The sequence below is a fragment of the Delphinus delphis genome, chromosome 13, assembly GCF_949987515.2.
Source record: "Delphinus delphis chromosome 13, mDelDel1.2, whole genome shotgun sequence".
NCBI lineage: Eukaryota > Metazoa > Chordata > Mammalia > Artiodactyla > Delphinidae > Delphinus > Delphinus delphis.
The window spans coordinates 5,842,279-5,864,254 of NC_082695.1; the positions used below are offsets into that span (position 1 = coordinate 5,842,279).

General features: G+C 61.3%; 1 protein-coding gene across 7 annotated transcripts in view; it reads left to right on the forward strand.

Annotated features, from left to right (window-relative positions):
* Nucleotides 1-21,976, forward strand: part of NCOR2 (nuclear receptor corepressor 2) — a 221,872-nt gene that overhangs the window by 186,871 nt on the left and 13,025 nt on the right. For 5 of the 7 annotated variants that reach the window (XM_060027890.1, XM_060027891.1, XM_060027892.1 and 2 more), the window contains exons 23-38: nucleotides 136-292; nucleotides 4,641-4,805; nucleotides 5,894-6,033; nucleotides 6,707-6,809; nucleotides 7,015-7,119; nucleotides 7,404-7,507; nucleotides 10,772-10,922; nucleotides 13,650-13,790; nucleotides 14,174-14,260; nucleotides 14,962-15,260; nucleotides 17,096-17,450; nucleotides 18,629-18,850; nucleotides 19,423-19,674; nucleotides 20,511-20,660; nucleotides 20,787-20,906; nucleotides 20,997-21,207. In XM_060027890.1, coding sequence (XP_059883873.1) covers nucleotides 136-292; nucleotides 4,641-4,805; nucleotides 5,894-6,033; nucleotides 6,707-6,809; nucleotides 7,015-7,119; nucleotides 7,404-7,507; nucleotides 10,772-10,922; nucleotides 13,650-13,790; nucleotides 14,174-14,260; nucleotides 14,962-15,260; nucleotides 17,096-17,450; nucleotides 18,629-18,850; nucleotides 19,423-19,674; nucleotides 20,511-20,660; nucleotides 20,787-20,906; nucleotides 20,997-21,207 — 2,762 coding nt within the window. Of the gene's footprint in view, nucleotides 1-135; nucleotides 293-4,640; nucleotides 4,806-5,878; nucleotides 6,034-6,706; nucleotides 6,810-7,014; nucleotides 7,120-7,403; nucleotides 7,508-10,771; nucleotides 10,923-13,649; nucleotides 13,791-14,173; nucleotides 14,261-14,961; nucleotides 15,261-17,095; nucleotides 17,451-18,628; nucleotides 18,851-19,422; nucleotides 19,675-20,510; nucleotides 20,661-20,786; nucleotides 20,907-20,996; nucleotides 21,208-21,976 lie in introns of all 7 variants that reach the window. The other 2 variants (XM_060027888.1, XM_060027889.1) reach the window with 2 other exon arrangements.

The window sequence follows — 21,976 nt, forward strand, 5'->3', positions numbered from 1 at the left end:
GGCACGTCGCTGCCTCCCCCTGGGCCTCAGTTTCCAGGCTGGTCCCACGCAGGGGGCCTGGAGGGCTTTCCCTGATCTCTGTGACCTGTGGACGGACGGGCTGTGAAGATGCTCACTCCTCCCGGCTTCCCTCAGCAGGTCACCAAAGCCCACGAGCCCCCCCGGGAGGACGCGGCGCCCCCTGTTCCTCCGCCACCGCAGCACGTGCAGCCGGAGAGCGACAGCCCCCAGCAGCCCAGCAGCAGCCCTCGAGGCAAAAGCAGGAGCCCTGTGCCCCCTGCTGAGAAGGAGGGTAAGTGTGTGCTGGGGGCCCAGGGAGTACGGGGGAGGGGGGCAGGTGGGTTGGCGTAAGGGGCCTTTGCGTGTGCGGAGCAGCTCCTGCAGACTCCAGGGCCGCAGGGGCCCGACAGGCCAAGTAAATGAGCGTAACATGGTGGGGCGAGGCAGTGGGGGGGTGGGCACCGGGGCAGTTGGAGACGCCTGTTCTTTCTAAAGTGGGTGCATGTTGGCTTCAGTCAAGAGTCACCATGTGGTAAGACAGGCCTGGGGTGGTTCTTCCAGAGAAGCTAGAAATCCATCTTTTCATGTGAAATCTTCGAATTTCTCAACATTGGCAACTTCTCAAAACTTTCAAAAGCACTGTGCATGTACGGAAACAGCGTCGAGGGCTCAGTTTCTGGCTCCATGTGATTCAGTCCACACATGAGCTTCTAGAACCGTGAGGCTCAGCTCCGGCTGGCAGCCACTCTGGGGCCTGGGCAGGAAGCACTGCCCTCCTCCAGCTTTCACCCTGACCTTATTCCCGGCCAAGGTCGCTGGGTTCACTGGGGAGCCAGTGAGGTGATTCCCCGAGCAGCTGCGTTGCAGCAACTGCTGGGCGGGCTTTGTTGTCACCACGGGAAGTGCGAGGTCTGGAGGCAGGTGGGGCGTGGCTTCTCATTCTCTGGATCTTCTGTCTCTGCCCCTCCCCCACCGGACCCAAGAAGTCTCAAGCCTGTGCCCCAAAGGGACACCCGTCCCAGACCAGCCTGGCACGTCTCAGGCACTGGGGGCTGACCCCCCAGAGGCTCCCCCCACGCTGGGCTAGCCCAGGCTCTCCTGCAGGCTGCTCTAGGGGTCTGAGGGCAGCAGGACCCCAGGCCATCCTCCCTGACCGACGCAGCCCAGGGACAGGTGTGGGCAGCCAGGGCCACCTGCGTGCCCACCCCCGGCAGCCTCTGGCACGGCGTCCCGCTTTCTCTAGAAAGCCGGGTGGCCCTCGGCCGTGGGCCTCCCTGAGGGCGGTACTGTGTGCCGGAGGACAGGGCAGGGCTGTCCCTGAAGGAGGCCAGCTCCACACTTCACAGTGACAGGGCCTGCCAGACACTCCCCCGCTGATCAGCCCGCCCTGCCGGCCGCCTTCACCTGCTGCAGGAAGTCTCGGATGCCACCCACACGGGTGGGCACGCATCCTGGCTGGCACACAGGCCAGCTTGTGGCCACGGGGGCCAGGACATTGGTTGGACACCCACGATCGCCAAGCACCGTGCCAGGCAGCGGGGGTTCGGCAGTGGGCAGGACGAAGTCCCTGCTCCGAGGAGTTGCTGCTTTTGCAAGAGGACGTTAAACAGGGGGACACGTAAGGAGGCAAGGTGACCTTAGGCTGGTTCATGCCGCGAAAGAGACAAAACAGAATGAGTGATGAGGGGCTCAGGGAAGGGTCTCCGTGAAGAGGAGAAGGCAGTCGTGGGAAGATCAGGGGGAAGGGCGTTCAGGCATAGGGAACGGCACGTGCAAAGGCCCTGGGGTGGGAACAAGCTTGATGTGTTGGCGGAGCTGCCGGGAGGTCGTGGTGGCTGGGGACAGGGTAGGATAGGAGGTGGGATAGGGAGATGGGGGACCAGATTGTGTAGGGCCTCGTAGGCCGTGGTACTGTGGGGATTTTGTCTTGGGTGCAGAAAAAGCCTTTCCTGGAGGAATTTTAAGGGTGTGTGTGGGGGGGGGACTGGGGAGAGGTCAGGCAATCTGATTTTTATTTTAGAAAGATCTCTTCTCTCTCTGCCTCTCCGAGCCATTGTTGAGGAGAAAGGGCGGCAGGGAGTTGTGGGCAGATGCTTTTCCCGGCCAGCGATCGTGGCAGCCTGGACTGTGCGGGTGACCATGAAGGGGGGCATTGGGATTTTGTTTCAGAGGCAAACATTGGGACCTGCTGATGAACCCGCGTGTGGGGTGGAAAGCAGAACGTCTGCCTCTTCCTGGGCCCCTGCCAGCCACCCACGCTGGGACCGGGACTCCCCATGGTGGGGCTGGGGTTCGCTGGACCAGAGTGTAGCGTGAGATGTGGGGTCTGGCTCTGGAAGGACATTCCAGGGCTGGGGCACCAGCCCAGGGCGGATAGCTGCGTGGCAGTGTCAGGGGCCCAAACAGCCTTGGCCGGCACCAGACCTGAGCCGGGCTGGGCCGTACTTGAGTGGCTGGACACCACACGGGGCCAGGCAGGGCCCGCTGGGGTGGGTCACAGGCCCTGTCCTGGGAGAAGGTGAGCCAGCACCTGTGCTTTCTGAGCCTGGCATCCGGCCTGTTGGCACGGCGGAGGGCCGCGCCGTTTCCTGGAATCGCTCCGCACAGGAGCCGGGGCACCTGGCGTCAGGCGCCACGGCCTGCCTTGCAGCTAGCACCCGTGCGCACATGCATGAACTTGACACCTAGCATGACCGGCCTCTCTGGTCTCTCAGGAGCCTCCCCTGCCGCCTGGCTCCTGTGTGGAGCTGCTCCGCCCGCCCACCCCTCGGGCTCCCTGGGCCCAGCCGGAGGAACAGGTTGTCTCTCCAAGCTCTCGGCCGCCGGCCCATCCTGGCCGGGCCCCAGATTTCCCTTCCAGCACCGGAGGCCACCCCCCGCCCCTGCCCCCTCCCACGGCAGCCGGAGCTGAGCTGGAGAGAGCAGCCCAGGCACGCGCGCGGTCGGGTGGCTGGACGAGCGAGGTCCAGGGCGTGCACGTAATTTCCCGGCCGGGTGCAGGCCCTGGGTGGGGTGGGGGTGGGGGCGCCCCCACTGGGGGTTGGTTGAGCATGAGAATCCCCACCCCGGGTTACTCCCCACATCTGCGGCCCCTCCTGCGGGCTCCCCACGTCAGCAGGCGCACAGGTCCGGGGGGAGCGCAGTCTCCCAGGAGAGAAGTGGAGGGAGTGCAGCGCGCACGCCTCCACCCCACCTGCTGTGCCCACAGCAGGCGGCTCTCATGCTGCCAGTGCTCTCCTGCTCGCCTTGCTGCGTCTTCAGAGCCTCCCTCTGTCATCTGGAGGTGGCCCGAGGGATGACACCTGCCTGCCATTCCCATCCCAGGCCCGGCATTCCCAAGTTGTAACCAGCTGGCTACTCCCCTGCCCCCCCCCCGCCCCCCGTACCCCGCCCTCGCCACCATCGGTCCTCTAGCCTGACATCAATTCTCAAGGAAGAGGTTTGGCGCTTAGGACCGATTTCAGCAGAGTGGGTGGCCAGCGGGAGAACACCGTGAAGACAGCCTGGCCTTTGGCCGGGTCTGCGGCTGTGTCCCCAGGCCTGAGAATCCAGGGCCAATCGTTGCTCCCCTTCCTGTGGTCAGTGTGTGTGGCAAAGGTGAAGGTTACAGCCTGCAGCCCATCTACCTGGGCTCAGAGCTCCCCTTGCTGGCTGTGGGCCTTTGACCAGGTGACTTCACCTCTCTGAGCCTCCGTGTTCCCATCTGCAAATTGGGGATAATCCTCGTCCGTTCCCTGAAGGGTGTTGCGAGGATAACCGAGTCAGTCCACGCAGAGCACTTAGTTGGAGCCCCCGTGGGAGGGCTCCCTCCGCCGTCTGCAGCGTCCGGGAGGTTCAGTGGTCAATTCCTGACTTGGCCAAATATTTGCTGGTGACCTTAGATAAGTCCGTCGATGTGTCCGTACTCCGGTCCCTCTCAGCACACTGGGCCCGGCCGCTCTCTTTCTCCCGAGCCTGCAAGGAGGCTCGTTGAGTTCACGCTTTCGAAACGCCCAGCCCAGCCCCTAGACATGGGACACGCTCGGCGCATGGGCTGACGTGTGTGCGCCGTCATCCCGGGCATCCGGGCCGTAGCTGTGCTGGCGGGAGCACATGTACGCGGATCACGGCAAACCGTTCTGACCGCCTTCGTCATCTGAAGAGGTCAGCGAGCCTCTTCTGGAAAGGGCCAGATAGTAAATATTTTAGGTTTTGTGGGCCAGACAGACGGTCTCTGTCGCAACTCCTCAGCTCTGCTGCAGATGATAAATAGACGGGTGGACGTTCCAGCACAAGTGTACACACAGAACGGGCAGTGGGCAGGCCCCGTGCCACCATCTGCCGCCCCCTGGTTTGGAGGTTTGTCCAGGCCCCTTGATGACCCAGTGCCGGGCAAGTGCCTGTGGGATTCCAGCGCTGGAATCAGGGGCCGCCGAGAGGCCCAGCCCAAGCCTGAGGCACATCCGTGCTTGACAGGACATCACAGGAGTCAGCGTGGTGCCCGGTCTGCAGACTTGGGGGGCTCCATCACTGTTGGCCAGGACCTTCCCCTGGCCGAGGCTGGCGCTGCAAGGCACAGGGGGTCTTGTTTGAGCAGGGCAGCCAGGGCTGGGGGCCTGAGGGCTGGCCGAGTGTGGCTGACTGCCTGCCTTGCCCCTCAGCAGAGAAGCCCGTGTTCTTCCCGGCCTTTGCGGCTGAGGGCCAGAAGCTGCCCACGGATCCCTCGTGTTGGACGTCAGGCCTGCCCTTCCCCGTGCCCCCTCGCGAGGTGATCAAGGCCTCTCCGCACGCCCCTGACCCCTTGGCCTTCTCCTACGCCCCGCCTGGTGAGTAGTTCACCCGAGCCTGGCCTCCTTGCCGAGTCAGCCAGCGTGCAGTCGTTGGGCGCCAACTGTGTGCGCTGACTCGGAACTGCACGCAGAAGGACCTTAGGGTCCTGGCGGGAGGGATGGTCTGGTCAGTGAAGGGGAAGGGGGCTCCGCTGAGACGTGAGAAATCTACAGAATTGCGATTGAAGCACCTGGGGCTGGGGGTACCTACGAGGTGCTTGAGCCGGTCGGGGGCAGGCTGAGAGTGGGAGCTCTGTCTTCCACCATGGACTTCGAGGTAGACGACGGGCAGGTGGAGAGAAAAGCGTGAGGAGGGACGGGCCTGCTTTGATCTACAAAGACAGTCAGGCTGGATTCGAGACCCTTCCTGGGCTCTCCAGCCCTGCCAGGCCCCACCAGCAATGAAAGGGGCATAGCCAGGGGCCAGTAAGGGCTGTGATGTCAGCAAAGGCCGTCCTCAGCAGAGCTGATCCTGCAGGATGAGTGGCCAAAAGAGCCAGGAGAAGAACAGGGAAAGACATGCCAGGCAGGGGGAACAGCATGTGCAAAGGTCCAGAGGCAGGAGAGAGCAGGCGAAGCTTGAGACACTGAGTCAGGCTGTCATGGCAGAAGCTTGGTGCCCAGGGAGCCTGGGGAGGCTGTAAGCGCCAGGTCAGGTGAACCTGAAAGCTGTGTCAGAGGCTAAGGCCTTACCCTGGGGGAGCAGTGGGAAGCCATAGGAGGTTCAGAGCAGGGGAGGATGTGAACTAGTGGACTTTGCAAAAAGATCCCTTTGGGTCCTGTGAGAGGAGTGGACTGTTGGAGAGCAACAGGGGAACGGGGAGACCAGTTAAGGAGTCTGGGGGAGAGTTGAGGGGCTTGGCCCAGGGCCTGGGAGGGGGGAGGCGTGGAGGGAGACTTCCCTGGGGTAGTGGTGTCTGAACCAAGGATGCAGACGGCTCATCAGGCAGAGACAGGTGGAGCAGTGGGGGCACGTATGGACGGGCACCCGCCTGGGCAGGACAGGGACGAGGTGGGGAGTGGCCTGGGGGCTCTGCCTCTGACCGCTCCTGGGGCCCTGTGATGGACAGATACGTGCCCTGCAGGTCACCCGCTGCCCCTGGGCCTCCATGACAGCGCCCGGCCCGTCCTACCACGCCCACCCACCATCTCCAACCCGCCGCCCCTCATCTCCTCCACCAAGCACCCCAGCGTCCTTGAGAGGCAAACGGGTGCCCTCTCCCAGGTGAGGTGGGAGGGGCGGCCCCCCAGAAGCACCTGTGCAACCGGGTCCCGGAGAACGCCCCTTCCTCTTTCTGGGGTTTGGTCCCTCCATCTGTAAAGTCGGGGTGGGGGTGATCCCTGGGACGGATGGTGTCGGGGTGGGGGTCGGGCACCCAGGGGGCTGGGTCCAAGCTGGCTGTGCCTGACCCAGGCATCAGGGCCTTGGGAGGTCACTCCACGGGGCATTCAAGAGCATGGGCTCTGCGATCAGACTGTGTGGCCTTCGGCAAGTTACTTAACCTCTCCGTGCCTCAGTTTCCCTTCTGTGAAACAGAAAGTCGCAGGCACTAGACACACAGCCCTGGCACGTGGTGAGCCTCGGTCCACCTGCCCCCTCACCTCTCTGACCTGCCCCCATGTGGCGCAGGGCGGGGGCAAGGCGTATGCTTTGCTCAGACGCTGTGGGTACCATTTCCTTTAAACCAGGTCATGACCGCCACATGGGTGAGGGCACTGAGGCCCAGGAGAGGCAGTGACTCGTTCACAGTTGCTCAGAGGGGCAGCAGGGCCGGAACTGAGGCCCCAGGCCTTGGACCCGGGTGTGATCCTGAGGTTCCCCTCCTCTTGGGCTCTCATAAAAGCGGGTTGAGGCCCTGGTTGAGGCCTCTGTGACCCCACGGCCTCTGCTCCCACAGGGAATGTCTGTGCAGCTCCACGTCCCGTACTCAGAGCATGCCAAGGCCCCCGTGGGCCCCATCACCATGGGGCTGCCGCTCACCATGGACCCCAAGAAGCTGGGTAAGGATGTAGGGCCCCCCAACCTCGATGGCCCAGGCTTGGCTCCCACTGTTTGCGTTGGGGGCTTGAGGGAGGGCAGTTCACCCTAAGGGACTCTGGCCCACGCGTGGCGGGGGGGTCCCTCAGCCCCGGACAGGGCAGGGAGGCGGCCGTCCTTCTGAATCCCTGCCCAGAGGCTCGGCTCACTGCTCTCGCCCCTCTCCAGCGCCCTTCAGCGGAGTGAAGCAGGAACAGCTGTCCCCACGGGGCCAGGCTGGGCCACCGGAGAGCCTGGGGGTGCCTGCGGCTCAGGAGACGTCCGTGCTGAGAGGTGAGGGCGTGCGAGCTAGGCTCACCCCCGGCGGCTGCCCCTCCATCCCTGGGAGGGTCGAGGCAGGAATGGGACCCTTTATCCAAAACCTGCTAAGAAGCTTCAGCTCCCAGAGGGTCCAGGAGCCTCTCTTCGCAGGTGTCTACTTCGCCATTTAGGGGCAGGGGGACCCTCTGCGTTGAGACACCGGAGGTGGGGGGGACTTGCAGGTCTCGGGGGCTCTGGGACTGGGGCCTGGGGAGGGGCTGCAGACACCCCTTCAGCCCGTGTCTCATGTCTTCCAGGGACGTCTCTGGGCTCGGTTCCAGGAGGGAGCATCACCAAGGGCATCCCCAGCGCGCGGGTGCCTTCCGAGAGCCCCATCACGTACCGTGGCTCCATCACCCATGTAGGTGTCCTGGGGCCGTGGCATGAGGGACCAGGGTGGCACTAGCAGGCCGTGTCTCCAGACGTGGCCCTGCCTGTGGACAAAACAGTGGGCAACCCGCCCACTCCCCCCAGCGTCTCTGCTCAGCGTCTGCCTCAGTAGATGGGGTGGCTTCGTGGGGGTGCCCACCCAGCTCTGGGAGCCTGGGAGCCAGGCATTTTAGGTGCTGAGCAAAACACAAAACTCAAGGGCCCCAAGGAGCTGGGAGGGTAGCAGAAGGAAGCAGACAGGTAAAAACTGAGCAGGTGATTTCAGAGTAGCCAGTGCTTTGTGCTGAGTAAAACACTGCGATTGAGAATGGCTGGGGCTGCCGAGGCCGCAGAGACAGGTGAGCCGGGGAGGCCTCTCAGAGGTGTGAGCCCTGCGGGAATCTCAGGGATCGGCATTCCGGGCCCAGGGAACGGCACGCGCAAAGGCGGAGAGGTGGAGGGTCCCTGGTGTGCGCCAGGTCCAGCAAGTGTCCGCGGTGCCTGGAGCAACGAGCAGGAGGCGTTCGGGTCAGCCAAGTTTCGGGGGCCGGTGAGGGAGTCTGCACATCCCCCGCCTTCAAGGGGGTGAGTGGACAGACGCTCCTGCAGCTCAGCTGAGCCCGCCCACACCACTGGGGCTCCCGCTGTGCTGCCGTAACCCTCGCTTTTGTGACTTCAGTCCTGGATGACAGAGGTTTCCTCTGGTGCCAGCCTTGGCCTCGTGGTGTTGACAGGCTGACGGCTGGAGTTGGCATCCTGGCCACGTCCAGCTCCGCAGAAAGTGTGGGATCAGCTGGTGACATCTGTCCCATCCAAGGGTTTGCAGAGGGACCACTCTGCCCCTCCGGTGTCGGGACTGGGGGTTCAGAACTGAGCTCGGGGGTCCTAGTGTACACAGGGCCTGTTTAACCCTCTCCTTCCTCCCTGGCTGGTGGACCACAGAGGGCGGTCCCCCCACTTCCTGGGGTCCTTAGCTCCTAGGGCTTTCTTTTCCTTCCCTTCCACCCGCTCCAGACAAGATGGTTTACATTAGCACAGAATCCAGGTCAGCCCATTTTACAGATGAGAAGACCGAAGCCCAGAGATTAAACCCAAGGTCGTGTAGCCAGGAAGCAGTGGACCCAGTGTTTACACACACACACACACACACACACACGCACGTGCAACCCCCCCCAACACACACACACACACACGCACGTGAATGGTGGAATTCAGGCCCCAGGCTCCCATAGGAAGGTGTCTTTGGCTCCAGGGGCCGCAGATCACACCACAGAGGAGAGGCCCTGATGCTTCATGTTCCTCTAAAACCTGTTGGTCTTGAAATCATGAGCTTAAGAAGGCAGCTGCGCAGGTACCTGGGGCCACAGCCGGGCCGCAGACACTCAGGTCCCAGCCCCACCACATGCTGACTCAGGCAGGGGACCGACGCTCCCTGACTCAGTCTTCCCTTTGCTAGAAGTGTCTCTTGCTGAGTCATCCTCACAGAGGTGTCAGGGATTAAAGGCTCCCGGGCATCCGTCGGCCTCCAGTTTCAGGTGGCCGCGGCCCAAGCCGTGTGGGTCACTCACAGCCTTGCGATTGTTTCTGGCAGCTGCCAGATGTGTGCGGGTCAGGCTTCCCCACAGCCTCACTCCCAGGTGATGAAATCCGGTCATGGGACACACACAGGCTCACACACACACACAAACTCAGGAGCACACGGATATACACACATACACAAACTCACACCCACACAGACTTACGGCGGGTGGGCTTCTATCCGCTGCCCCGGGAGGGGCCTTTGCTGCGGGGATGTTGCCGGCTCCCCGGCCGTGTGCTCTCCTGATGAGAGAGGTGGCTTCCCGCCCCTGGGTTATCTGTCACCCAGACTAAAGCCCGTTTATTCTGCACTGTTCGTGCACAAGCCTTCTGAAGTGTGGCCAAGGGGTCCCATCTAGGGCGTCTGCTTTGAGACGTCGGGAGACCCGTCCGGATTCAGGGCGTCTTGCGTTTCCCTTGCTCGCAGACCAGGATCTGGGATGAAAGCCCGGGGTGCCAGTCGCTGCCCTTACCCCACAGAAGGGTGTTTCTTGGCAGAGAAGCTCCCGGGGGAGACTCAGAGCGCACCAGCCTAGGGCTTGGCACGCAGTTGGAGCTGCATGTCTCAGTCAGCCCTCGGAATCGTAGAAAGAGAAGAGAGACGTTTGATTGGGGACAGCTTGTCTGTGACGGGTGCCTTTGAGAACCGTATACAGAGACTGTCTCCGTTTTGTAGATGTACAGGCTGAGGCTCAGAGAGGCAGAGTGACTTGACAGAGGTCACACAGCAACTTGTTGGTAAAGCTGCTGTTTGCCCTCCAGCAGTCTGACTCCAGATCCATATTCTGACCCCCCACTCGTGTTCGTGAAAGTCGCCCAAGGCGGGACACTACCCCACGTGGCTGTCTTCTCTCTGCCCGAATACAACCCCCAACAGGGAGCTCACTCCCTCTAAGGCACTGGTTTCTTGATCAGGGATCGTTTTGCCTCCCAGGGGACGCTGGGCAATGTCTAGGAACATTTGTGATTGTCACATCTAGGGGGGAGCAGATTGGGGGTCACATGCACTACCGGCATCTAGTGGGTAGAGCCCCGGGGAAGGCTGCTGAATGTCCTATGGTGACCAGTTGGCCCCCACCTCAGAGAATCATCTGGCCCTCAGGTCACAGTGCCGAGGTTGAGAAACCCTGGGTTAGAGCTAAGATATCTGGTGTCCTGCCCGGATTTGAGTCCCCATTCTGGTTTTGGGAATGACATGTGGTCACAGGCACGTGGCTGACATCCCAGCGTCCAGGCTCTGAGAAAGGAAAATCCATATAGTACAGGTTGCAACACAGACTCCAGGGCCAGACTGCCTGGGTTCCAGTCCCGGCTCTGCCCCTCGTTAGCCAGGGGACCCTGGGCGAGGTCACCTTGCCTCTTGGCGCCTCAGTTTCCCCATCTGAACTAGGCACGATAGTACCTGACTTAGGGTGATTTCCAGGGTTAAATGAGTCGATGTAGAGAAAGCGAGCAGCACTTATTATTAATGTTACTGGTGCTTTGTTCTGCGTGATTGTGTTCCGGCGGGCTCTGCCCTTTTGAAGCAGTACGTGCATGAACACGTGTGCACTGGCGGACACACATGTACCTGTGTGTGGATTTGGAAGGTGCACACGTACGCGTGCTGGGTCGTGTCTGGCGAGCGTGGGGGTCCCCGGCCGGAGCCCGCGGGCACTCACCCTCTCCGCACCCCCAGGGCACTCCAGCCGACGTCCTGTACAAGGGCACCATCACCAGGATCATCGGTGAGGACAGCCCAAGCCGCCTGGACCGCAGCCGGGAGGACAGCCTGCCCAAGGGCCACGTCATCTACGAGGGCAAGAAGGGCCACGTGCTGTCCTACGAGGGTGAGTCCCGTCGTCCGTCAACGGCTGTCAGGAGCTGGTGGGCGGGCAGGGGCTGGCCCGGCCCTCCCATCCTTGGGCATCTTTTTTTTTTTTTTTTTTTTTTTTTTGGTGGTACGCGGGCCTCTCACTGCCGTGGCCTCTCCCGTTGCGGAGCACAGGCTCCGGACACGCAGGCTCAGTGGCCATGGCTCACGGGCCCAGCCGCTCCGCGGCATGTGGGATCTTCCCGGACCGGGGCACGAACCCGTGTCCCCTGCATCGGCAGGCGGACTCCCAACCACTGCGCCACCAGGGAAACCCCCTCGGGCATCTTTGATGCCCAGGAAGGACCCTCTAGGTGAGAGGACCAGTGGTGACCTGGAGGTGGTTGGTCATGTGGTCACTTGGTATTTACTGGGGGCCACCCATATGCTGGGGGCCCAGCGGATGAAGCCCCCTCACAGAGCTCTCAGGACGCCCGCCCAGGATGCAAATGGGATGTCACCTTGTTAATCTTGAGTCTTGGAAACCTGCCCGCATCCAGTGTGGCTTGCCCACCAAACCCCAGACTTTGGTGTTTCTGGAGTTGGTCGGGAGAGAAGGGTCCAGAAAACATGGTTGGGGTTAAAGGGTAGCCAGATGTTTTCAGAAAACGAATCTAGGGGAGTGTGTTACCCTCCTGTCGGCTTCGTGTGGTCGAGAGCCAGGGTGAAGGAGTGTCTCCCCATTTTACGGATGTGGGAGCTGAGGTGCAGTGATGTCCAGTAGTCCTTCTGTGTGTCCACCCTCCTGGCCCCTCAAGAGAAAAGGAGGCCTGGGACTTGGGGAGCAGGGGCGGGCGTGTTTGGCCCATTGAGGTGGGTTCACAGGGAGGCAACAGGAAGGGGTGACCTCCCCGTCCCTGCAGGTATGTAAGCCAGCAGCAGGTGAGGATTGGTTTTAGCTGTCTCCACCTCTGCCTGGCTCTTTACAATTTAGGAAGCAAACTTGTGGCCAGCCTTGCTAGACGTGTAGTAGGGGAACAGGCCCAGGCAGAAGAAGCCCAGGCTCACTCCCCCAGGCGTCTGGCCCAGCGCTCCTGGCAAACGCCGTGCTCTCTAATTGACACCACGTGGGTGGCAGGAAGGGGCGATGACCAGAGTGACGCGCCACCCCCTTGAGCCCTGGGCCCCCACTTCAGTGCCCCTCACTCCTCTCACCCTCTCTGTTCCCCAACCCGGGAGCCCTGCCTGGAAGGAGTTAAGGAAGTAAAGGGCTGGGCTGGGAATTTCCTGGCAGCCTCGGGCACCCAGGGGCGCAGAGATAAAAGCTGCTAATGGGAGCCCCTCTCAGCAGCTGGCAGCTGTAGGGCCGCAAACTGCTTCTCCTCTGGCGGCGGTGGGCGCGTTTTCCTCTCCCTCCGCCTCCGCCTCCGCCTGGCCTGACTGCCCTCCCGCCCCCCAGGTCCTGGGAAGCAGAGGTGGTACTGTGGGGCTTAGGCACTTGCCTCTCTCTGCTGCCAAGTGGTGGAGACAGTCTTGGGGACAGGGTGTCAGCTGCGTCTTCTGTGCCAACCTCGGTATCCGACTCAGGGCCCTGGGGGATGGTCAGGGGCCCTGGAAGGGCAGAGGGAGAGGCTGGCAGTCGAGGTGTTGTGAGCAGAGCCCTGGGTGGCATCTCAGCTCCGGCCTCCAGATCAGTTCTTGAGCCCCTACAGGCCTAAGTTTGTCATCTGCAGAATGGGTGTAAATCAAGGCTTTCAATTTCTCACGTGCTTCCTGGGAACAGCGAGGGCCGCAGGCCGGATGGAAGGCAGTAGGGGCCGGGGAGGACCCGGAGAGTGATGGCTGTGTCTACAGGGGCCCCGCCTCTGTCCTCCGATAGCTGACTGTCGCCCTGTCACGAGTGTGAGCTCGCTGGCCAGACTTCTGATCTCTCTGTTTTCATCTGAAATCTCTCCGTGTTTAAACGTCAGCAATTCATTTTGAGCAGCACCGCGGTCTATCCGCTGGCCGCCAGCTTGCAGCCCCTGGAGTAGCTCACGCCCTGAGGATCCCGCGGGGTCACGATCGGAAATCCTGGGAGAGCGAGCGTGCCCTTTATCCCAAGGGGCAGGCACGGGGCTCTCGGGAACTTGCTTCTGATACCCCGGGACGCAGCCATCCTTGGAAGGAGAGGCCCACTCGAGGAGCCCCCAGCCTGATGGGCGAGACCGAGGCTTGGGCTCCTCCGGGCTTGCCTCCTGGCTGCTCAGCCCCTCGGCCTGTCGGGGGCCCACGTGCCAGCCTGAGGAGCTCGCCCTTGGGGCTCAGCCTGGCTTGGCGAGGCCGCCTCTGCTGTGGACACTCCTCGTCCCCTCCCTCCCCCCCCCGCAGACACACACTCTCCCCACGTGGACACCAATGCACACAGTTTATTCCATGTGGCCTCACTTTGTTCTCAGTGGCCAGGTGTGCACACACACACACACTGAGACCCACGGTGACACACACAGATGGTTGTGGTAACCCTGCACGTTCACACTCGGCTGGTGCATCTTTGCTCCCGTGCACGTGGTTACACATGTTCACGTCACACGTCGGCTCCCACGAGTGGCCGTGTTTGTGCAGTCACACACCCGCGCGTGGTCAAAGGCACACACCTCCCTGCCAGCAGAACCGCAGGCTGTTGCCTCCTGCCCACTGGGCCCGGCCGGTTTGCTGGTACTGGGCCCAGTGCACACAGGTGCTCTGGGGCTGCCCCTCATCGTGAGATCGGTCTGGTTTCCAGGTGGCATGTCCGTGTCCCAGTGCTCCAAGGAGGACGGCAGGAGCAGCTCAGGACCTCCCCACGAGACGGCCGCCCCCAAGCGCACTTATGACATGATGGAGGGCCGTGTCAGCAGGGCCATCTCCTCAGCCAGCATCGAAGGTGTGTGCCCTGCCCAGCTCCCTACTCCAGGGGGCACAGAAGGGCCAGGGGAGGGCCTAGGACCTGCCCCAGGGGCTTCCCTACTTGCTGGGTGAAGGAAAGGGAGAGAATTTCTCTTTCTCAGCTCCCCCTGGAGGGAGGAGATGGGATGGTTGGCCCTACTTTACAGATAGGAAAACTGAGGCAGGGTTTTTCTGAAGCTCCACCTGGAGGTAGCACAGGGCCCGAGAAGTGGTCCTATGCCGCCACCACTGTCATCGTGGGGACTGACACTAAGTGGCTGGAGGGGCCCGCTGCTGGGAGGGGGCGCTGGAGACCCCGGCTCGTCTGCCAAGGCCGGCTCGGGGAGCCACGAGGTGATGCTCTTGCTCTCCCCCTCCCAGGTCTCATGGGCCGCGCCATCCCGCCTGAGCGACACAGCCCCCACCATCTCAAAGAACAGCACCATGTCCGAGGTTCCATCACGCAAGGTACCCTGCCCTCTGCTCCCCAGGTGTCCCCACAGGCCCGGCCACCACGCCCTCGTGGCAGCTACAACAAGCCCTTGGGTTTACGGTCAGGGTGGGCGGGGGAGGGAAGGCATACCGGAGTGCCATGGGTGCCCAGGTATGTGGAAAGGCATGTAACACACGTGTACGTGACAGGTATGTGTGCAGGTTGAAAGGCAGGGCAAGGCATTCCTTATGTATTTGAAAACAAAAAGAGAAGCAAGATACTACCCATCACCCTCGACTCTGTGGATGTCATTTATTCAGCATCTGCTGGACTCTGCGCTTGGTGCTACCCAAGTGCTCTCTGTATCTTATCTTATGGAACAGACTCCAAGAGGAACATACAGTTGGTGGGAGGATCAAAGAGGTCGGATACCCTGCCCGGGTTCTCCTGGCTGGTCAGTGGCAAACCAGCTACTGAGAGCCCCATTCTATGCATCTTATCTATGTTAGCTCACTGAATGTTCATGACTTGGTGAGGGGTTTCAGTTACTCCTCCCATTCTATATGTGAAGAAATTGAGGCTCAGAGAGGGCAAGTCATGTGCTCAAGGTCACACAGCAAGTGAGGGCCTGAACCCAGGTAGTCTGGCTCCAGAGTCTGCCAGCATGGAGGCCCCAGGTTAGGATGGGTGAGGTGGGGTGCAGGTGCAAGGGTCAACGCCCCGTCCTCCCCGGCAGGGATCCCACGATCCTACGTGGAGGCCCAGGAAGACTACCAGCGTCGGGAGGCCAAGCTCCTGAAGCGTGAGGGCACGCCGCCCCCGCCCCCCCCGCCCCCACGGGACCTGGCCGAGGCCTACAAGGCCCGGCCCTTGGAGGCCCTGGGCCCCCTGAAGCTGAAGCCGGCCCACGAGGGCCTGGTGGCGACGGTGAAGGAGGCCGGCCGCTCCATCCATGAGATTCCACGGGAGGAGCTGCGGCGCACGCCTGACCTGCCCCTGGCCCCGCGGCCGCTCAAGGAGGGCTCCATCACGCAGGTACGGGCGCGGGGCTGGGCGGCTGGGCCAAGATCGGGGCGGCGGGTGCTGATGGGCACCGCTCTGGCCCCTACAAATGGGGAAACTGAGGCCCAGACTCGTGGAGTGCCATGCCCAGGATCACACAGCTGCTCATCACTGACCGTCATCACGTCCGTTCCAGATTCCATGCCAAGGCCTTTAGACTATATCCACGACCTCGTTCACTTGTATTTACAGCCCAGGAGAGTCATGGCTATCATCCCCATTCTCCAGGTGGAGAAACTGAGGCCCAGAGAGGTCAAGAAGCTTGCCAGACCCCAGAGCTAGATGTGATAATGAACACCGGTCATGGATCGAACCCCCGATCCATGACCATAAGACATCATGACTTATCTAACCCTCACAGCAGCACTCTGAGGTAGTTCTCTTACTGTCCTCATTTTAGTGGTGAGCAAACAGGTTCAGAGAGGTTAAACAGCTTGTCCAGGGTCACACAGCAAGTAAACGGCAGTTGTGCATCTCAAATCCAGATGTCCCTAAATCTGCAACGTCTTTGCTTCTTGGCATCCACTTCTCCCACCAGCATGTTGCACCTCACCCTACCCCCACCCCCGTGGCTCTGGCCCCCCAGAGGCCCCAGCCTGGTAGGGGAAGATGAGCTCTGATTGTGTGAGGAGCTGGTCGGTGGAAACCACCTAAGAACCAGTGTCTCTTCCCTTGGTCAGAGGTGGCTGATGTGAATGAGGAAGGAGCGTGGGATCCATCGGGGGCTGCGTGGCTGTGAGGTGGCAGGGACTGGGGAGGGTGTCCAGGAGGCCTACAGTTAGCTAACGGCACAGAGGTGCCCCAGGAGAAGGCGGGAGCGGTGGGAAGATTGTCGAAGGCCAGGGGACGAGTTTGGCGCTCGGCCTCTGGGCAGTTGTAAAGCCATTGGCAGGAGTCCACCATGGATCCAAAAGGGAGGCCAGTCTGATTCTGGAATATTCTTTTTAAAATAAGGGCACTTCCCCTTCTTAAGAAAGTAATTAAAACACTCCCGAAGGGCTTCCCTGGTGGCGCCGTGGTTGAGAGTCCGCCTGCCAATGCAGGGGACACGGGTTCGTGCCCCGGTCCGGGAAGATCCCACATGCCGTGGAGCGGCTGGGCCCGTGAGCCATGGCCGCTGAGCCTGCGCGTCCGGAGCCTGTGCTCCGCAACGGGAGAGGCCACGACAGTGAGAGGCCCGCGTACGGCAAAAAACAAAAAAAAACCACTCCTGAATAAAAGCAGAGTTCTCTTACTTGGCAAAGACACAGAGCCCACCGTATCCTGGGTTTCCCCGGCCTGCGCAGACAGGGTGGGGTCTTCTCCCAGGCGGCCGGGCTGCAGCTCGTCCGTGACCCGTTTCTTCAGCTGCCCTTTCTGGCGACGGAGCAAACATAAACCTGTGCCCTGACCGCTGAGACTTGAGCCTCAGGGCGGTGGAACTGGATTTTGCGGCTGGCTTTTCTGGCTTGGCATTGGGTGGGCCGCCGAGGGTCCCAGACTGACAGGAAGAAGTTATTTGCCCTCATGGGGGTGTTAAGTCTCTTGCCAGCAAACCCCAAGGGCCAACAGAGGTTCCCCCACTTGCTCCAGGAAAGGCTGACCTCTGAACTTTGTGCCCCCTTCTGCAGCCCCCCAGGTGGCTCCGGTGGCCAGGGTCCAGGACAGGGGTGGGCAGGGCAGGGACAGGTGTGCGCTCATCTTAGGCTTAGCAAAGCCCTTCCTCCCCCGCCCCTGGAGGCATGAGATGTCGCTCCCATTTCATAGCTGAGAAACTGAGGCTCAGAGCGGTTGTGTAGCTGATGCTTAGCCCCCCCCTTGCCCCTCAGGGCACCCCGCTCAAGTATGACACCAGCACGTCCTCCACCGGCTCCAAAAAGCACGACGTGCGCTCCATCATCGGCAGCCCCGGCCGGACGTTCCCGGCGGTGCACCCGTTGGACGTGATGGCCGACACCCGGGCGCTGGAGCGCGCCTGCTACGAGGAGAGTCTGAAGAGCCGGCCGGGCGCTGTCAGCAGCTCGGGGGGCTCCATCACCCGGGGGGCCCCGGTCATCGTGCCTGAGCTGGGCAAGCCACGGCAGAGCCCCCTGACCTACGAGGACCACGCGGCGCCCTTCGCCAGCCACCTGCCCCGCGGATCACCGGTGACCACACGGGAGCCAACCCCGCGCCTGCAGGAGGGTGCGTGGGGCGGGGCGCGAGGTGGGGCGGGGCGCGAGGTGGGGCGGGGCGCGAGGTGGGGCGGGGCCACGGGGTGGGGCGGGGCCACGGGGTGGGGCGGGGCCTCGGTGGGCTCCGGTCTCTGAAACTGCCTTACCATCCACTCCTTAGCTCAGGAGCATCCTCGGGGCCACCACATCCATTCCACCTGCCAGACCAGTGGCTTCTACCTCCAAACCATCCTCAGGCTTCTCTCCATCTCTCGGCCACCTCCAGATCACCCGGCTTCCCTGACTTCTCTCTTGTCCTGCTAATAATCTGCTCCCCAAACGGCAGCCTGAATACTTTTTTGAAATATTTACATCAGATTACGCCACTGTTCTGCTTAAATCTTTCTAGTGACTTCTCACTGCACTTAGGAAAAAGTCACCCTTTCCCGCCATGGCCTTGGGAGCCTGCAGGATCCCGCCCCACCCACCTTTCCATCTTACTGCCACATTCCTTTATCTGCTGCTTTATGTCTCTTCCTTGACCACACTCAGCTCATTCTTTGCTCAAGACCTTTGCACGTGCTGTCCCCTGTGCCTGAAATCCGCCCCCGCCCACCACCCGCCTTTCAGATCTTTACCTAACTGGTTTCTTTTGCGCCCTTCAGGACTCTGTTCAAATGTCACATCCTCAGGGAGGCCTCTTATGACCACCCTCCCCCCTTCAGTATTCTGGTCACATTCTGTCACATTTAAAAATTTTCTTCAGAGCATTTATTTCTCTGAGATTCTTTTTCGATGACTAGTTGATCATCTGTCTCGTGCATTGAATGTCAGCCCCACGGGGGCCGGGATTTTTCTGTTTTGTTCAGCGGGGGAGCCCTAGCGCTTAGAAAGTGCTCGGCATGTCGTAGGCACTTAATAAATATTTTTGGTTGATTGAAGGAATGTACAAGAAAGGGAACGAAGGAAAGAAAGAATGAACTTTTTAAAAGAGCTAAAAAACAGAAGCAAGTGAGTGAATGAATAAATAAAAGGAAAAATGAACTAGACGCAAATGGATGGATGACGAGGCCTGGTCCCTGGGGATCCCAGAGACCCTACCCTCAAATGACTTCCCCTAAGCGCTAGCCTTGGCAGCCCCCGTGTTGGAGGCTGGGACACCTACGGCACAGAGGTCTGATGCCATCCCCACTTGGCCCGTCCCCACAGGCAGCCTCTCGTCCAGCAAGGCGTCCCAGGATCGGAAGCTGACGTCCACGCCCCGTGAGATTGCCAAGTCCCCGCACGGCACTGTGCCTGAGCACCACCCCCACCCCATGTCGCCCTACGAGCACCTGCTCCGGGGTGTGAGTGGCGTGGACCTGTACCGCGGCCACATCCCGCTGGCCTTTGACCCCACCTCCATACCCCGTGGGATCCCTCTGGATGCAGGTGATTGTCCCGGACCCATAGAACCCTGCGGCATCAGTGTCAGCCCGAGGGCTCCTCGGGCATCAACTAGCTGCCACTAGGTGGGGAAACTGAGGCATGGTTGGGGGGAGACCCAACAGTGTAATCATGTCAACAGTTTAGGTGAGAAACAGAATTTCTCTTAGGGGTCTGAGGGACATGCTGGGTTAAACGTTTTTCAGTGGTTTTCTTTTCCTGCGGAACTTATCAGTGCCTTTAAAATTGCAAATGTATCAAAAGAGGGCTCAAGGGTGAGCGTTCCCCAGACGGACGTGATCTGAAAATCCGTTTAGAAGGATGCAGCCCTTAGGTATTTTAGTGATCCCCATTTTGGATGCCCTGTGTTTGGGGGGATTTCCGTCCAAAGAACATTATCAGTCAGAGGCGCCCACATGTGTGTTGGGGCAGCGAGGGTTTTTCTCCTTCTAGGCTCTCAGTTCTGTGTTCTGGGGGGTGTTTGGGAGAAGCTGTGAGGGCATTGAGACCGGCGGGGTGGGGTGGCATTTCCAGCCGAAGTGTGGGCCGGCCTGACCTTGCTCCCCTTCTCCCAGCAGCCGCTGCCTATTACCTGCCCCGGCACCTGGCCCCCAACCCCACCTACCCACACCTGTACCCGCCTTACCTCATCCGCGGCTACCCCGACACGGCGGCACTGGAGAACCGCCAGACAATCATCAACGACTACATCACCTCGCAGCAGATGCACCACAACGCGGCCACCGCCATGGCCCAGCGAGCTGACATGCTGAGGGGCCTGTCGCCCCGCGAGTCCTCGTTGGCGCTCAACTACGCCGCCGGCCCGCGAGGTGGGTGGGGCAGAGCGCTGCCAGTCACGTGGGTGGGCAGAACCCACCCCCCAGAATTGGCCTTATTCCTGGTCTGCGCAGGGTCCTGAGAGCACAGGACACGTGCGTGCCCACGCGTGCACGTCTGTCCCTGCCGAGGCGGCTAGAGCAGCTGCCTTAGAGGCTCGGGTTGTATCACTGCGCTGAGAGCACACACAGACCTGGCAGGTGGTGCAAGGTTGTGTGTGCTGTGTGTCCTGGATGCACACACACGGGCTCTGCACGTGCTTGTGTCCTCTTGGTATGTGTGGTCCCCGGAGTTTAAAAAAAAAAGATGGAAATGTGAGGCTGTTTGAACTTCAGGTTCCCTTGAGTCGAAACCAGCCCGTGGTTGCTTTGCATATGCATATTACAGTCGCCCTGTGGAAACACTTCTGGAATGTGCTTCCGGAACAACCAAGTACTAGTTACGGTCCAGTTGGTAAAACTGGTCACACTAGGTATTTCATACAGTGGGGATTGAGTACCAGGAAAGGACTGCATAGGGTCAAAGGCAAAAACGGCACACCAAGAGCACAACAAAAGAGCAAAACGGGCATAGCGAGGTATGCAGGGCTGCCAACTGCAAGCCACATCCACTTCAGGGTTTGGGAGCGAAGGGACGGGGTGCTGTGAGCACCCGGCATTCAGAGAAGGGTCCTGCGGGCCCGGTGCGGGGACCAAGGAGGGAGCATCCGACCGTGCTGCTTCTCAGAGGACACGCGGCGCTCCACCGGCTGGGGTGGTCCAGCCAGGAGGCAGCCTGGCCCCTCTCCTCCCCCGACCGCTGCAGCCCGGCCCCACCTCCTCTCTCACAGGCATCATCGACCTGTCCCAAGTGCCACACCTGCCTGTGCTGGTGCCCCCGACACCAGGCACTCCAGCCACCGCCATGGACCGCCTAGCCTACCTCCCCACGGCACCGCAGCACTTCAGCAGCCGGCTCAGCAGCTCCCCGCTCTCCCCAGGTAAGGCCCCCACCCCCGTTCTGGGTGTCCTCGGGCAGATGCCTTGCCCTCTCTGTTCCACCCTGGAAGACAAATCCAGAGCCCTTCCTGTGTCCGGGGCTGAGCCACAGGCCTTTGGGTTTCCAGGAGGCCCCACCCACTTGACAAAACCCACGGCCACGTCCTCGTCCGAGAGGGAGCGGGAACGGGAGAAGTCCATCCTCGCGTCTACCACCACGGTGGAGCACGCGCCCATCTGGAGGCCCGGTAGGACGGCGGAGCCGCCAGCACGCGCCCCAGCGGTCCCTGTGGCTGCGCGTGGCCCGCCCCTCTGATCCCACGGCTTGTTTCCACCAGGTACGGAGCAGAGTGGCGGCGGCGGCGGCGGTGGCGGCGGCGGCGGTGGGGGTGGGAGCAGCGGCAGCCGCCCCGCCTCCCACTCCCACCAGCACTCGCCCATCTCACCCCGGACCCAGGACGCCATCCAGCAGAGGCCCAGCGTGCTGCACAACACGGGCATGAAGAGCATTATCACCTCCGTGGAGCCCAGCACGCCCACGGTCCTGAGGTGGGCCAGGTTGGCACAGGGGAGGGGACAGGCGGGGGGGGGGGGCGGTCACTGGATACAGGTTGGGGGGATGCACAAGTATACCGATGGGTTGGGAGGTATACGGGAGAGTGAGCGATGGCTGGGCAGGTAGGTGGGTGAGAAGATAAAGAGATGGGTGATTGGGTTAGTTGGATGGGTGGGTGGATAGATGAATGGATGGACGGGTGGATAATAGACTTTGGGTGGGTAAGTGGGTGGATGACAGGCGAGTAGGTAGATGCCTAGGTGGGTCAGTGGTGGATAGATGGGTGGCGGAGCTAGATGAACGGGCAGGTGGGGGGTAGATGGATGATAACAGCGGGTGGGTGGGTGGATGGATGGACGGTTGTGTTAGAGAGCTAGGTGAATAGGTGGATGGATGGAGGTGGGTGAACAGATGGTGGGTAATTGGATGGAGGTTGGGTTAGATGGGTGAGCAGGTAGGTGGATGGATGGGTAGATGGGTGAGTAGATAGGTGATGGGTTGAGTAGGTGGGTGGATGGGTGGTTGGGTTGGGTTAGGTAGGTAGGTGGGGAGGTGGGTGGATAGATGGGTAGGTGGACAGGTGATGAGTTGGGTAGATGGCTGGGGGGGTTGGGTGGGTAGATGGATGACGAGTTGGGTGGGTGGATGGGGGAGTAGTTGGGTAGGTCGTCGAGTTCAGGAATGGAGTCTGGAGCGGAGAGGGAGAGGCAGAGTGAGGCCTGTGAGGAGGGCCTTTCTCGTTCCTCCCAGGATTCAGCAGGG